General features: G+C 35.8%; 1 protein-coding gene across 3 annotated transcripts in view; it reads right to left on the reverse strand.

Moving 5' to 3' along the window:
* Positions 1-16,332, reverse strand: part of LOC149065414 (terminal uridylyltransferase 4-like) — a 101,809-nt gene that overhangs the window by 57,748 nt on the left and 27,729 nt on the right. For all 3 annotated transcript variants that reach the window (XM_089254215.1, XM_089254216.1, XM_089254217.1), the window contains exons 8-12: positions 8,886-8,999; positions 4,331-4,369; positions 2,979-3,150; positions 2,554-2,757; positions 2,037-2,410 (exon numbers count right to left, since the gene is read on the reverse strand). In XM_089254215.1, the coding sequence (XP_089110341.1) occupies positions 2,037-2,410; positions 2,554-2,757; positions 2,979-3,150; positions 4,331-4,369; positions 8,886-8,999 (903 nt within the window). The remainder of the gene's footprint in view (positions 1-2,036; positions 2,411-2,553; positions 2,758-2,978; positions 3,151-4,330; positions 4,370-8,885; positions 9,000-16,332) is intronic.

Below are 16,332 nucleotides of genomic sequence, written 5' to 3' on the forward strand. Positions count from 1 at the left end.
TCCTTCTGTATCAGTGTTCGATGATGAGCTCATGTAACAGCCAGACTGTTTGGGTTTGATGTACATTTTCCAAAACTGTAATGTGCGAAATCGTACAATGCATTAACTACTTCATGCTAATTCCCACCAAATTTGAGAAGAGAATAATAGATCGAATTGATCCTCTGAGAAACTTTATCGCCTTTGTGTATGGCAGTGTGGGTTGCGTTAATGAAATTGAGGGATCACAAGCGATTCTCCAAAAAGAAAACATCTGAATAAGGAATTTTATTTTGATTGTTAGCAATGTAAATAAATATGTCAAAACTGTTAATGCATCAACTCAGCTGAGCAGTTACTTACCCATACATGTATCATATAATGTAACTTTATCAAATGTACAATAATCAATAGATCAAGTTAATATTTATGCATGGGATTCAGAAAGAATCAAACAATTTCAACATATTTTTATATATTTTAAAAAATTAAAAACACAGAATGATGAATAATAATATGTAAATGCATAGGGGAAATGTCTACATTTTTATATAGATTATTAACAATTAATAACACTAGTGTGTTTGTCATTTATGAAGCTCTTCTGATGAAGAAATGAAGTTATTATATATATATTGGGAGGACTTGAAAATATCTAGAAGAAAGAGGGCGGGGATTAAAAATAATTTTGTACAATAAAGCCAACTAAAATTGTTTTTCCAACAAAAGGAACCTGAAAATATTTTTGCACTGGGCCCTGTGTTCAGTTACCAAGTTATTCACTCTGCACCATTACAATGCACAAGATACGCATATATCTTCTATTTTACCACACATCAACTCTGGGCATATATCCCCACACAACATATACTCCCAACCAATGGAGTTGGGTGAAATATGAAGGCACCATCTATCGGTGGTCGCCCTAGGCTTGGTAGGTAAAGAACTTGCTTTCAATCTTTTCCCCCAGATTCGAGCCAGTGAACCTTGACGGTAATCTTCATGGTGGAAGAAGAGTGCCAGTGCCACTATTGTGGCACTAGGGCCTAGCATTTATCTTGGAATATAAACTATATTCATAAGAATAATAATAACTGCGCTAATAAGAAACTGTTGTCTATATGCTACACATTAGATTTGCCTCTGCAAACAGGCTCAAGGCATTCAAATCTGTAGTTGTTGACCTACTCTACCCTTGGTTGATAGCCAAGGTTCTTGCAACCTAAGGGGATTTTTTTCATACCATCAAGGTTGTTCTCTCAAAATTAATGTTTCCTGTTGCTTTCACTGCACTAGGTCACAATTCAAACTCAGAGTTGAAATTCTTGAATTAGACAATGTTGCACATTTGTGTCTGCAGCTCTGAAATTACACATAGAACAAAGCAATCAGCGCTACATCCATCGCAATATATATATTCTTTCTAGTGCTTAACTTTCCTGCTGTGATTTGCTTTGGTTACAAAAGACATGCCTCTCAGATGATGCTTGTATGTGAATATTGTATAATTTCTGACTTGCTTGCAAATGCAACTTCAAGATCAGATAATCACATTTTGTCATAATGCAGGGGAAAAAACCCTCTAGACTTTCTAATGGTAAGCATTGCAAACTTATGATTTTTTTCACTGTCTACATACTGTTATGCGAGAGATCCTTTTATGAGCTGAAATAAACCAAGCCAAATTTTTTTTCCTTTCGTTCAATATGTCAAACACTGAGTCAATCGTGACATGAATGAATGAACGTCAGAACTTTGCCACTGGACTTATCCCATTGCTGAGATTTCTTCCAGCCCAGCTTCGTGGCAGAGTCCGGAACACTTTATTTTGTGCCAAAAAATAGAAAATAACATACAAAATTTTTACAACATATTTTTCCCAGACAATTGGGCACTATCGTGATTAACAAGTCAATCGTGACAATATTTTTCATGTAAGTTGTGACAATCACCACCACTGAGCATGTTAAATGAAAAAAGATTGATTAGAAAGAAAAAAGATGATTGAAAGATGAAATTAAGATTGAAAACAAACAAAAAAAGAAAATGTGTCTCACCTTTGGACCCTTAAATTCTTTAGATGGGAAGCTATACGATATCGAATCAAGGGAAATTTCAGCTCCATCCAGGTCCCACACATATTCATGTCTCTTTTCTGAACTTTCTAGATACTTGACACTGGTGTCTTCTTTCATCTCAGAAGATTGCGCATCAGTCGTTTGACTATCCATACTATCGACGTCTTCACGATCATCATTGTTGTCATTGTCGTCATCCAAAGTTAATTTACTCACAGTTGCTATCACACTATCAAAGGGCAAATCTGAGTCGTGATCTTCCAACAAGTCTTTAGCACTCATGTTATCTGTTTCAACCGATTCAGTGAGCTCAGAGCTGTCATTAGCACCAAGCAAGGCTGAAGTACCTAAGCCTAGAATCAGAATTATATCCTTACTAATATACCAATACAATATTTAAAAAAAAAAAACATTTGCAAAGCATTTAACTGAATTAAATCATCAGATCTTCATGAACCATGCTTAAGATTCACAAAGAAACGCAATGAAACCTCACCATTAGCAAGACTTGATCCATAGACTGGACTGCATGGTGCAATTGGACTGTGAGATGCATTGTGCTTTCTAACAGCCTTGATCACCTTTGCGCCAGATCGAGGGTGACTAAAATATTTGTATGTGTTCAAGAAACAATTTTGTATGTACTCAAAAACCTTCCGGTTCGGTATGATGTGTGCCAAGTTCCGTCGAACGAAGGGATCTGAAGTTGAAAACAAAAGATTAACAAAAATAGGTACAACTGCAAAGTAACAATAAACTACTCAAACTCTTAACGATCTGTAAATATGCAGTCTGTGTGTTAATGACTTCATTGAACTGGATTGAGCATGAATTTTGCATCTGAAAATCAAATGTAAAGTGCAAGGCACCAAAAATTGAAATGATAATGATATTCATTTCGAATAATGAACATTGAGTTACCTTCTATAGCCAAGAACTTGGTACCCCAATTTTTATCGCTGCATGTAACTTTCTTCTTGCTACAAACAGAGACTACGTCCAATCCATACTGGTATTCAAAACAGTAGAACTTGAATAACTTAAGCCAGAGTGATCCGATGGAGTCTCTGTTCTTGCTTTCCCAATCAATATCCTGTGAAGTAATACATATTTGTGAAAATGTTTCTCGGAGGGGGAAAAACCCCAGATTTTTAGTTTTTGAGTTAAATTAAATTAGGCCTACAATATCAACATAAATAAATTCATGGGGAATATTGTCCAGATCATTTAGAAACCTGTTACCAACATTCAGGACCAGGACTACAGATAGTGGGAGTGATTGCCCAAGGAAAAAATTTCAGGGACAACATCCCTGTGATCAATGCATTGTACATGACTGTAATTTTCACTGGCGGTTTTCCCTATCGCCATATTCTCAAATTCCAAAATGCTCATGAGAGTATTTTCAGTAAATAACAGAGTAGTGTTACTAAATTTTAGAGAGCACTCGCCTGTGAATCTGTGTACAGATGTGCCAACTTTTGGAATCCAGAAATTTTGAGATTCTCCCCCCCCCCCCCCGGCACTCATAGACTCGATCAAAAAAATTTTTTTTAATCAATTAAGAAAAAGTTCTATTCCTCCCCCCAAGACAGGTTCTGCATTGCTCCCCGAGCAAAATATAATTTCATGTCAGTCTTTCCACAGAGAATACAGAAATCACATCTACATATAACGTTCATAAAACATAAGTTTCCTTTTGTGGATGCTATCAGTGATTGATAATCTTGGGTATATGAACTTATGAGCTTTATATTTTGCTTTATATAGCTTAAAGTTTTATATTTTCTTTCTAAAGACATATTTAATTGGAGGAAACAATTTAAAAAACTTCAAAATACAAAGCTGCTGACGAAAAAACGTGAGTTTACCTCACGGCTGTTAATGGAATATACAATAACGATTATACAGGAAATTCGACAACCAAGGTCATGCCTCTGATAAATGATTGCCGATAAATGCTAAGTAAACAAAGTCACGTCTTTGCCAGTTGCTTAAATGCGGTCACCAAGACTTTTTTACTGCTGCTCGATGGGAATGGCCACGGCTGTCCTCTATGAGTGTTTTCCCCAACGACGACGGTAGTTCATTGATGTCCCGACTACGTGAAAGCTCACGTAAAATCTAATTTTCTGCAAAAATCCAAAGAAATTTTAACAAATCCAGACAGCAGGAGGAAGGAACAAAAATCCAGAGTCTCCCGCCTAAATCCGGAGAGTTGGCAGGTCTGTGTGTATCATTATGCAATTTATCTAGAAATAAAGACATTTTACCTTCACAGACTTTCCGTTAGGCTCTTCATACTGCGATATCTGAAGAATAAGAAATTAAAAACAATCAGAAAATTTCATATTTTCCTATTGATATAAACTTGATAATATTTCACAGTTAGTTCTTTTATATACAGGCTGTTTCAAAAATAATTACCTGATTTGAAATGCGTACATTACGAAAAACATTAAACATAGATACTTAACATTAATTTTATATTATATGGCTAATCATAAAGTTTTTTACAAAGCAAATTAAAGGTGCTCATGGCATATGTCTATACGGTAGTCAAATTCGTCCCAAACTTTTGCAAGCATGTTTGCATCTACTGCAAGTGGATTTCTGTGAACTACGTGTGAAACTCTATCAGATGTGCTCCACATTTTCGTCTTGCATGAAAGGACCACCAGGGGATTTCCCTTTACACAAACAATCGTCTCTGAATTGTTTATATCATCGCCTAATGCTCTGAGCAGTAGAAAGTTTAACACCAGGGTAAGCGTGCTATGAACAGCTGTTACAAACTCACACTCCGCAAAGCTTAGAACACAAAATGATTTCTGTTGTGCAGTCACCATTTTGACAAACACTGAAGTGGCAATTGAAGGAAGAACATTAGCGCTACTTGTTGGCAACTGCGTGAAACTCAAGATTTCCCTCTTTCTACCTATACATTATTCGATCAAAATGGATTAAAAGCTGAATAGTTATGATTTTTTAAAAATCGGATGATTCTTTTTAAAATACCCTGTATTTTCCAAACAATGTCCCGAAAATGAATATCAAACTAGATTTGAAAAGAATTTCACATTATTTCAAAATGTGATACTATACACATGGTTGGGGGGTATCTCAATGATTTTGGACGCTTGGGACCCAAATCATTTTTTATCCCCTCCTCAGCCCAAATTATATATATGTACCTCAGAACCATACTATTTGAGTGATTTTGCAGTATGAAAACAATAAGGGGGACACATGACATTCAAATGAAAATTTCTTATTATTCTATATTTCTTGCTAAAATGCTTTAATGACATTACAGTATCAATATAATAACAATTACAGGTCTCTTAGTTTAAAAAATATGTGTTTCAACAAGTTTGGCGCCTTATTTATACATCAAAAGGCGCCACATTGGAACGGTACGTTTTAGTCATTTTTTGTCCCCTGCCTCTCAAATTTCATTGAAAAGCATAATTTTTTTTTTATTTTAACCTGTAGACACATATCAATGGATTGTAGCATGCATTTTGTATTATGATAAACCATTAATAAATAAAAAATATAAACCTGTTTTTATGGGTAAATTTTTCAAATTTTTTATCATTTTCAACTTTTTTTGCCAAAATTATCATAAAAATAAAATCACAGAGTAAAATGCATGCTACAATTTATTGATATATGCCTACAGAGCAAATTGAAGAAAAATTGATGCTTTTCAATGAAATTTGAGATGCAGGGGACAAAAAATGACTAAAAAAAAATTACTGTTCCAATTTGGCACCTTTTGGTGTATAAATAAGGCACCAAACTTGTTGAAACACATATTTTTTAAACTAAGAGACCTGTAATTGTAATTATATTGATACTGAAATGTCATTAAAGCATTTTAGCAAAAAATATAGAGTAATAAGAAATTTCCATTTGAACGTCATGTGTCCCCATAACAGTATTATTGTTTTCTCTTCATACTGTGAAATCACTTTGTTCACTTATCACATTCTTCATACTGTGAAATCACTTTGTTCACTTATCACATTCTTCATACTGTGAAATCACTTTGTTCACTTATCACATTCTTCATACTGTAAAATCACTTTGTTCACTTATCACATTCTTCATAACGTAAAATCACTCAAATGGACATACAATGGTATGATTCTGAGGTACAGATATATGTATGTACTCCAACTTCCAAAATCAGTACTGGTTAATTCGGGGGGGGGGGACAATTTTGAGTTTTTTCATTTCAAGGAGCTCCCCACCCACTTTAACAATAGCCCCATTTACATGGGAAATAAAACAGCTGGCGAGTATATTTTATCCAGCAATAGAGAAAAATTGCAAATTATCATGCGAAAGGTGACATGAAACCCCCATAAATTCACAAAAAAAGGTTATTCAAAAATTGTATCACTTTTTTTTCCTACGTAGGAAAAAAAGTTACGCATGAAGTTCATATTCACCAAACTAACCCCCTTTCAACCCCAATCTTGTCCATATAAGTGAGGCTGATGTAATGTATGGTATAACTTGTCTTCTACTGACATATAAATTCCTCCATAACGTGGACACCTTTAAAGGGAAATATGATAGCCGTTGTCGGCGAAATCAACAAGATATCCCTACTTTTAGTATTATCAGCACTTTCAACATCAGCTTGTTGACAGTACTGCTAATCAGTCTCCCAACAAATGATTCACAGACAATAAACACTTTTGCTATAAATTAACATGAGTAAAAAAAAAACCTGTTTATAAGAAGCACCTGCTGATATTACCATTCAATAATTGTAAACTATAATATAACTCTTCTATGCTGCGTTTCAGTATTCTAAAAAATCTGAATACAGTCTATGCTCGATTTATGAACCTCCAATTTACGAACATGCTTTTTTTTTTACAAACTAGTCCTCGGTCTCTGAACAGCATGCAATAGAGCTAATGTTGAAATCTGCTCTACTTCATGAATTCTTACATTTCTATCAACTTTTTATTTTACAATCTTCATTTTTCTTCTGCTTTTTTTTTTACTTTTTTTTCCTGGTTATTTTATCCTTCCAGCTGCTTTTCAGTTCAATCCAAACAAAAGTAAACCTCGATTTGGACGTTCTACATGTCTTAAGAGAAAATAAAGGAAAAGAGAAGAGGCATAGAGAGTTCACCAATTTGTCAGGTGTTTTGAGAACATGTGCCAAGAAGAAGGGTTTGATTGTTGGTGGGGATGACCATGAATTGAAGATATGTTGCCAACGTAATTCACTCTTCGTGCATACAGATTGGATAAACTGGTAGTTTTTGGAAATAGTATGATACATCAGGTTATTGATAGGCCAGTTTTAAGTCGAGAGAAGATCAAACTCTACTTCAGCCAACTCCATATTCGTGATTTGAACTGTATTCAGCCAACTCCATCGTCTACTTTCCCCTTTGCAATGTCAACAAAACAAAAAGATTGTGCTTGATAGTGGATAAAAACAAAAATATTTTGGAAAAACAATATTGTGCAAACTCTTACGAAGACAAAAATTGCCAAAAAGTACAGGATTCGAAAAATTACATTGAGTCCTCAAATCAAAGATTTCTAGGGCACACAAGTGGTTCCAGCAGCGTTTCACCATCCTAAAAATATTTCAGAGAAGCAAGATTTGCATGAAATGTTTGTGCTATCCTACATCAATTCTATGAATCTTATTTTTATTTGCTCCATCACAACGTTTTGGTAAATATGTGATTTTTATGAAAATCATCAAAAAGATGACTAATTTTTTATTTCCCGCATTTTTTTCATTACCTCCCCCATCTACAAACTTTCTATTTTACAAACTACAATCAACCCTCCATATTTGCAGTTTTCATATTCACTGTCTTTCCCAGTTTTTTTTTTTTTTTTTGGAAAATACTGTTGAGGTAATAATTCTTGTATTGGAACAAAATATAAGTTGTACATGTAAAATAAAAGTTTAAAAAATACTTTCAAAATTGTTTTTCCTCTGATGCCTCTGAAAGTATGTATACAAGGCTGTTGTTCAAATGTTTCTAAAAGTGAAAAACTTGCAAGGAAAATTTGAAATAGTGACAAAGGTTAGCTTGCTGTGGTTTCCGTTATTACGGCATCAAGTATATCAAGAAATAAGAACATAAAATTTGATCAACCACGCTGTAGCTACACCTGCTACTATATAGCCCTGACACCCTGAATCCACAAAATTTTCTTGTAGAAAGTGTTGTTTCTCTGTAAGTGCGATAAAAGAGGTATGCCAGTTATGTTTTGCATAACTTGCACACTATAGCCATCATTATTTAATCTGCATATCCTGGGAATTAAAAGACAAGTTCATTATAAGCAACATAGCAGTCTTCTTAAGTCTCTATTCTAATCGGCAATGGATTGTTTCCATAAAATAGACCCATCTGCGGTATGTTTTTCACACATAGGAAAATTGGTAGAGGAAGCCTTATTATACTCTAAAAAATTAACTGAAATTTAGAGGAAATGACTAACAGACATTATGTTGTTCTTCCTGGAAAGCATCACCTTGAATCCCCCTACATGAGATGCCTAAAGAACAAAATTTTAGGGTTTGGGTTATTCACAGATTTTCTGTATTCACGGTCACCCCTGGAACATAACTCCTATGAATATGGAGGGACAACTGTAATTATCAAGTCTGTGCCAGTTCGTAAAAACGAGCGCTGACTGTATAACGACAGAACCATCATGTTTTTCCAAGGGTTTATGAAATACCCTGATTCAACCTTTGATATTTAAAACAACAGGTAAAGCAGAACTCTGTATTTTTTCAAAAATCAAACGAATGATAATGCTACTTACGTCCTCTATGATAGGCAGAACGGAAGGTTCAACTCTTTGCAGAAAATATATGACCATAAGCGAGAAACAGAAAGACGGTAACGTCCCTTTTTCTGGTTTATCTAGCTCGCAAATCTAAAAATAAAAATTTAGAAAACAAATTTATGCATTTTCTTGCAATTATCAACAATACATATAGTATTCTACAAAGATTGTTCAAGTCAAAGAACTTTTGAGTTTGTATGATTTAAAAAAAAAAACATTTTTCAAGGAGTCAAAACTGCACTCATTTTCCAACATACATCTCTGATAGTCATACACTCTTAACACTGTGTGACTACGTTCCTGAAAGGTCCAGTGTAGAAAGATTTGTCACTACACCTGAACTATCTGTCCTATGACAGCCTGCTTCACTTAGTAATCAGTTTTAAAATTCTGCACATTAAGGCCCGTTTACACGAGGCAAGCGCTTTAGTTGGTAACTTAATTTTTAGTTGCCAAGTACAATACAATGTATGCAGACGATAAGGGCCGTTTACACGGCTTTAGTTGACAAGTGTGCAAGTGCAGAAGTGATTTAGTTGGTAAGTCAGATAAGAACGGTTCTATTTTTTCCGGTTAAGTAGACGTATGCGCATGTGCCATTGGGCGTGACCTGCCGCGCTGGAGGGGTCATTTTGCTCTCTCATGGAGGGGGTTATTTTGATCTCAAGTGTGAACCTGTTCATACTCCGTCGTCTCCTGAAGTTTCGCTAGAATTCCGCGGAAATATTGGACGGTGAGGTGGCCAGAGGAGACAACCTTCAAGTTTGTTGAAAAATATCTTCGCCATGAATGTTTGTTGAACTATAGAAATGAAAATTACCTTAACAAACAAGCTAAAAATTATTCTATGTTGGAAAAAGCTATGGAATATTCTGTCAACGTGATGTCAGGAGTGGAAAAAAATTGAAGATTCAAAAATATATATCGGGTGGGGAGGATTTATATATTAAACACTAGAGGGGGGGTTTCGAATATTTCTCTCGTCCAGAACGAATTTGTTGCCATCTGTTGTAAAAATACATGATCAAATATTTAACATAAAGATGTCATCTCTATAGATTAAATTAAAAAATAATAATGATTTCGAAAATTTGGAAATAATTTTTGTTTAATGAATTTTTATTATTTAGTTTTTAACCCTTAGAATTTCCTACGAATGCCAAGAATCTTCTCCAGTATTTTCGGCTTCCATAATTCATAATTTATCTCCTCTTCAACTTCGATTAAAATATCATATAATCGATATTTACAACTTGGACGAGAAATAGAGAAATCTTATATTTCTTCTCGATGACTTACATAAGTTTATAATATGTTGTGTATTCTTTTTTCCCCTGTGGCGTCATCTCTTGCCCCCCTTACGTGGGTGCAGAGGCGAAAAAAGGGGACAAGCGAACTGTTTCCCTTGCGTGACCTACTTCGTGCTCAGTGTGTTGCTCTCGTGCAAGTGAGAAAAAGTTTCCCCTTTTTTATTGAATAAATTTATTTAAGTGAATAAATTTATATTCTTTAAAAAAATATCATATAATGTGGCTCTGATCACAGTATTTTCAAGTTCTACCTGATCATCTTCATCCATCATTACGAAAGCTATGAGCTTTAAAAAAAGCACCTCTCTGAATGCCAGATAAATAAAAAATGATTACTATTATACTCCCGCGCGTTGTGCGTCTGTCTCTCTCCGTGGATTTGAGTAGACTGAAGCGCGCATGCGCTAACTGCGCTCACCTCCGTAAAAATTATCCAATGAGCGCCTACTTGCCATTCATCGTGTGAACAGTTTCAAGAAGAATTGGTAAGTTAAAATTAAGTTGCCCACTAAAGCGCTTGCCTCGTGTAAACGGGCCTTTAAGGAAAATATTTTAGGGGTTCCAATAGGTGTAAATCACTCAGAATAAAGTCTGGACTGCTAGGAAGATGTGGCATTACCTCAAAGCCAAGTTGCTGAAATGTGCACATGGTGCAGTATAAGATCAGGGGCATACACAAGACTGACTTAAGTGAGAAATCGGGACAGAAGGAATTTCTCCCAGAAATATTTTGAGTCAACAACCTTCAAAAAATATTTAAATTAACATAAATTGCCTAAAATAGCATATAAAATATATTTTCTTTCGGCATTTTAATTTTTTGCAAAAATATAAAAAATGTATATATAATTTTTGGTTGGCACAAGGGCTTGTGCCTCCCCCCTTTCCGCATACTCCTTTGTATAAGCTTGTGAATGGAGGAATCTTCCACAAATACCTTGCCATAATCCATTGTTGCAATCGATATAATGACTCCTTAATTTCACCCTGGACAACATCAGCCTATGGCTTTTCAAAACAATTGTTAACTTAATGAGTTAATTAAAGATAGTTAATCTTAACGAGATGAGTTAATTGATGGTAGTTAGGGAAAATCGAAATAGTTTATAGATATTATATAATAGTAGTAGTTTTTCAGGGGAAAACGAGCAGAAAAGAAAGAAAAGTAAGAAGTTACAGTGAAGGTAAAAGAAACCTACGATAGTATAAGAATGTAGGTCAGGAGGCAAAATTTTGGGTAATAGGGAATCGCATGTGATGGGAAAGTTTAATCCAAGGAGACAGACTGTTGAATTTATGGGAAAAGCTATATTTTGGAATGCAGTTGTATGTAGTCGAAGATAATAAAGGAAATGTAATAAAACGGGACCCTAGTTGAGAATGTTAGGTGGGTATATAATATTCGTGTCAAGCTGAAGACCGTGGCACTGGAAATCTTATGAAAAATAAGATAAGGCTAATCTTTGTCGCTGGTCAAATGCATTGATTTACGAAGGAATGTGCGTCTAGACGGTTTCTATGGACGTGGAGCGGATCTAAATTAAATGGTAGGGTCAAAGGTTATGGGAATGTGAGATTTTCCCAGAGAAGGAGATGGGCCAATGAAATTATGTTTAATACTAAAAAGTGGTTCAGACGGGAAAAGAGAATTTCAAGATGAGCGAATGGAAAGTCTTGAAATAGCGCAAAAAGGTGGAGTTGAAATTATCAATCAAAATATAAAGAGATTTTAACAGGAGAGAAGAGAAGGCTTTCCGCAGAGTGAGAGAGTTTTGAGTGTTAGATCAGAGGGATAGGGAGTCGGAATCTTAGGACAGAAGGATGACGTCGAAGAAATGGTGGTCTAGGATCTTTAAAGGGGTAAGTGATGCTCAATATGTATTGTCATGTTTTTAGAATAAGTTCCTCCACATCACTGAAAAAGTTAATTGTTAATGTGCATGTACCTGTGTAATCTGTAATGAATCATCATAATAATGTAAATAAATTCAATGTAAATTTAAATGGGAGTATACGTAATTATTTTCAAGTCTCTCAATAACTTCTAATTAGATTAGAATATGTTTAACCCTGGGTTAATACGGGGATTTGGGGTTGCTCTTCACTATAGAAGGAGACCTCAATCTCAGTAGGAAGTTGCACAACGCGATGGGAATAGGATAGATTACTGGCTTAAATGCATTAATGGGAACTGGCTACTAAGCATAAGGGGAAAGCCAACAATGGTGCCGTGAAAGTAACGTTAAATATAAATGATTTTGGAGACTGAAAATAATTTTTAAATGTTTATAATTTTGTTTTCAAATAAGTTAATTAATTGAATCTGGTACTTGCACTCAATTAAACACTAAACAAAATGAGCCACAGTAATGAAGTAGAATCATCCGGTGACAGAGCAGCTGTCAAAATAAATACAATTGCGGGTTATTTAGGCCTCCTTAATAGTTTCTCCGGTTCAGAGCCGTCTTATCCGGCGGAATGTTTCCTCCAATCTATAGAGGAAATTGGTAGAATTGCGGAATGGGCAGATACAGAAAAGTTGATTGTGCTTAAAGCAAAATTGAAGGGAAGAGCCGCTGAATTTCTGGCAAACAGTCCGGAACTAAGAGAGGAAAGAAATTATGAGAGATTCAAGACAGAATTTTTGAGACATTTCAAGAATGAATTTCCTTTAACTTACCATCTCCAGAACTTTACGGGATGTAGACAAAAACCGAATGAATCGGTCAAGGAATTTGCCTCGCGTGTAAAAAATGCTGCTTTCGGTTTCCTGCAAGGAGCAAATTTCAATAGTCCAGATGTTGAACGATTGGCAGATCGTACTAAATTGTCACAATTTTTAGCGGGGCTGAACCCTAAAATACAAAAACATGTACTAAACCATGACCCCCAAGATTTGGCCACCGCAATCAAATTTGCTGCCCTTGTAGAGGGAAATGAGGGAATTAGTCGTAACTATGGTACAGTAAATACCATAGAGAGGCAAGCAACGGGCAATTCTTTTGAATTGAACACATTGCAGTCTATGTTAGCGGAAGTAGCGAAAGAAAGTATGCTCCAGCGTACATCAATGGAAAAATTGGCTCAAGAATTACGAGAAGTAAAAGAAGGAAATTTCCTTGCTCGTAGGGGAAGAGGGGTCCCACCACAAATGTCTACTACCCCACTTCCAGCTCAACGTAATATGCAGAGGTTTGAGGTGCCTCCGCGATTTTCGGGTCGAGGCTTCCAGCCGAGAGGGAATCTCGCGTGTTTTGGATGTGGGTCAACCACCCACCTATTGCGAAATTGTTTTCGCAGAGGGAATCCCCGTCAGCAGCAGGATTTTCGTAGGGGACAGGTTTCTTCCAATAACTGGGGCACTAGGGGAGAGACAGGGTTTTGTAAACAGCAGGTTTTCCGACCTCGGAAGTGACGGTCATGGGGTAGGGGAAGACATGTAAATAGAAAAGAAAACATTGTATATAGGATTCAACAAAATCAGGTTAGGGGTTTTCCTCTACCGATTGTGACGGTGAAAGTCTGAGATATAGAATTTTGTGCTCTTATTGATTCTGGTGCTTGTATTAGTGTAATTGATTCTAGTATTATGAATAATATAATGTGTACTGTGAAGTGTCGTCAATTAAGAAATCAAAATATTGAAATTCGCGGTGTAACTGGCCAGACGTTACCACACGAAGCGTGTTATAGCATACCTATAAATTTGGGAGAATTCAAAGTGAATCATAAAGTATATGTCTCCGAGTATGAGCTGAGTAGGGATTATAAGATGATTTTAGGTTATGATTTTCTCCAAAAGGGAGATTTTGTTTTTGATGTCAAAAGGGGCATGTTAAAGAATAAGTTTACAGAAATAAAACTATTGAATTCAGCGTGTGCTACAGTGTCGCAGGCAGAAAATGTATGTGTAAATTTAGTAATGCCTAATAAAATTTGGGTGCCCGCGCGTACTCAGAAAGTGATTACAGTTAATGTGCCAGGATTTGAATATGGAAGTGAAATAGAGGTTACGCCAAGAAACAATAAGCTGAGTGATTTGTGGGTAGCAAACTCAGTGGGAAAAATTGACGAGACTGGGAAAATTCAAATATTAATTTCCAATATGTCTGAACAGCCCAGGCATGTGAATAAGGGTACAAAATTGGGAACTGGGACGATTTCGGAACAAGATGATGTTAGAGAGGCTCCAATTCCATTAAGGAAAAAGACATTGCCTAGACTGTCGGAACAGGATTTTGACCTAAATAATTTATCACCGGCAATAAAAAGAAAATTATTACCATTGCTCTTGAAATATACACATGTATTTGCCAGAGATGTTACGGAAATCGGGCGAACTACTTTGGCAAAGCACAAAATACCGTGGAATGGAACGCCAATACAGAAATCCCCACGATATAGAACTCCGTATCATTTAAGAGCGGAATTAAGGGAGCAAATAAACGATATGTTAGAGAGTGAAATTATTTCACCATGTGTCAGTAGTCATCCAGCTCCCACTCTTATGGTACGAAAGAAAAATGGCGGGTATCGATTGTGTGTTGACCTTCGTAAGACAAATGAAGCAATTCAATCGGATGAATATGCTCTTCCGTTAATTCAGGATATTTTGGCACAATTAAATGACGCTAAATACTTTAGTAGTCTTGATCTTTGTAGTGCATATTATCAGGTCGAAATTGATGAGAATGATAGAAAACATCTGTCTTTCAGCAATGAAGAAGGGTGTTATCAATACAATGTTGTACCAATGGGGTTAAAAACAGCACCGGCAGCATTTCAGCGTCTAGCTGACAGTTTATTGTCGGAATTACATGATGAACATATTCATTGTTTCATCGATGATCTTTTGATAGCTAGTCCTGATATAGAAACCCATATCCAGAAATTAGAGCGAGTTTTTCAATTGCTTGAAAAGTATAACTTAAAATTAGCACCGAAAAAGTGTGATTTCTTGAAGAAAGAAATTAAATATCTAGGACATGTCATTTCCGAAAACGGTGTGCGTCCACATACCGATAATGTAAAAGCAATCGATGAATTTCCACAACCACGCACAGTCAAGGACTGTAGACGTTTCCTCGGAATGTGTAATTTCTTTAAGAAATTTATACCATTTTATTCGGATTATGCAAAACCTATTACGGATATGACTAAGAAAAATATCACATTTACATGGGGTCGGAGTCAAGAAGAAGCTTTTCAGTATTTAAAGAAAGCATTACGAAATCCACCGGTATTAGCATATCCTAACTTTAATATGGACTTTATAATGTCGGCGGATGCCAGTAAGATAGGAATCGGATGCTGTCTATATCAACGGTATGAACAGGCAAATCATCCTATTGCATACATGTCCCGAAAATTTAAACCGGCTGAGCAGAAATATCCAGCAATTGAACAAGAATTACTTGCCATTATGGAGGGTATCAATTATTTCAGACCTTATTTATTAGGTAGACGGTTTACTGTGGAAAGTGACCACAAACCATTGAAATACTTGCTTAACCTTAAAACACATAATCCGCGATTGACGAGATGGTGTTTGAATTTGTCAGAATACGATTTTGAAATTGTTCATAAACCGGTTCGTGACAATGTCGTCGCCGATTGTCTAAGTCGACAGATAAATACTGTCGAAACTCACTCGACTTGGTTAGAAAATCGAATGCGCGAAGCGCAAAAACTGGACCCACATTTAAAACCAATTATAGACATGTTAACTTCGGCTAATGCAGAGCCAGTCAAAAAGATGGTTGAAGCATATTTTATGAAGAATGGTTTGTTATGCCATTATGCTTCAAAAGACATTAGGCCTGTCAGAGAAGAGTATATTGAACAAATTGTAATACCGACTTTAATGCGAAAAGAAATATTGGAAGAAATTCATGATAATTTGAGTAGTCACATGGGTTTCGACAAAACATTTGAAAGACTGCGTAGTCATTATTTTTGGCCGTGATACTATAGAGATTGTCAAATTCACGTTAACACTTGTCGCATTTGTTTAGAAAGACGAAGCCATAATCCAAATAAGAAAGCACCATTGCAACGGAACTTTATTCCAACCGAACCGTTTGAGCTAGTTTCGGTAGATATTATGGGACCAT

Source organism: Pholcus phalangioides, unplaced genomic scaffold, assembly GCF_987345545.1.
Source record: "Pholcus phalangioides strain wild (caught in Gottingen) unplaced genomic scaffold, Ppha-v1.0 ptg000040l_1, whole genome shotgun sequence".
NCBI classification, from domain to species: Eukaryota; Metazoa; Arthropoda; class Arachnida; order Araneae; family Pholcidae; genus Pholcus; species Pholcus phalangioides.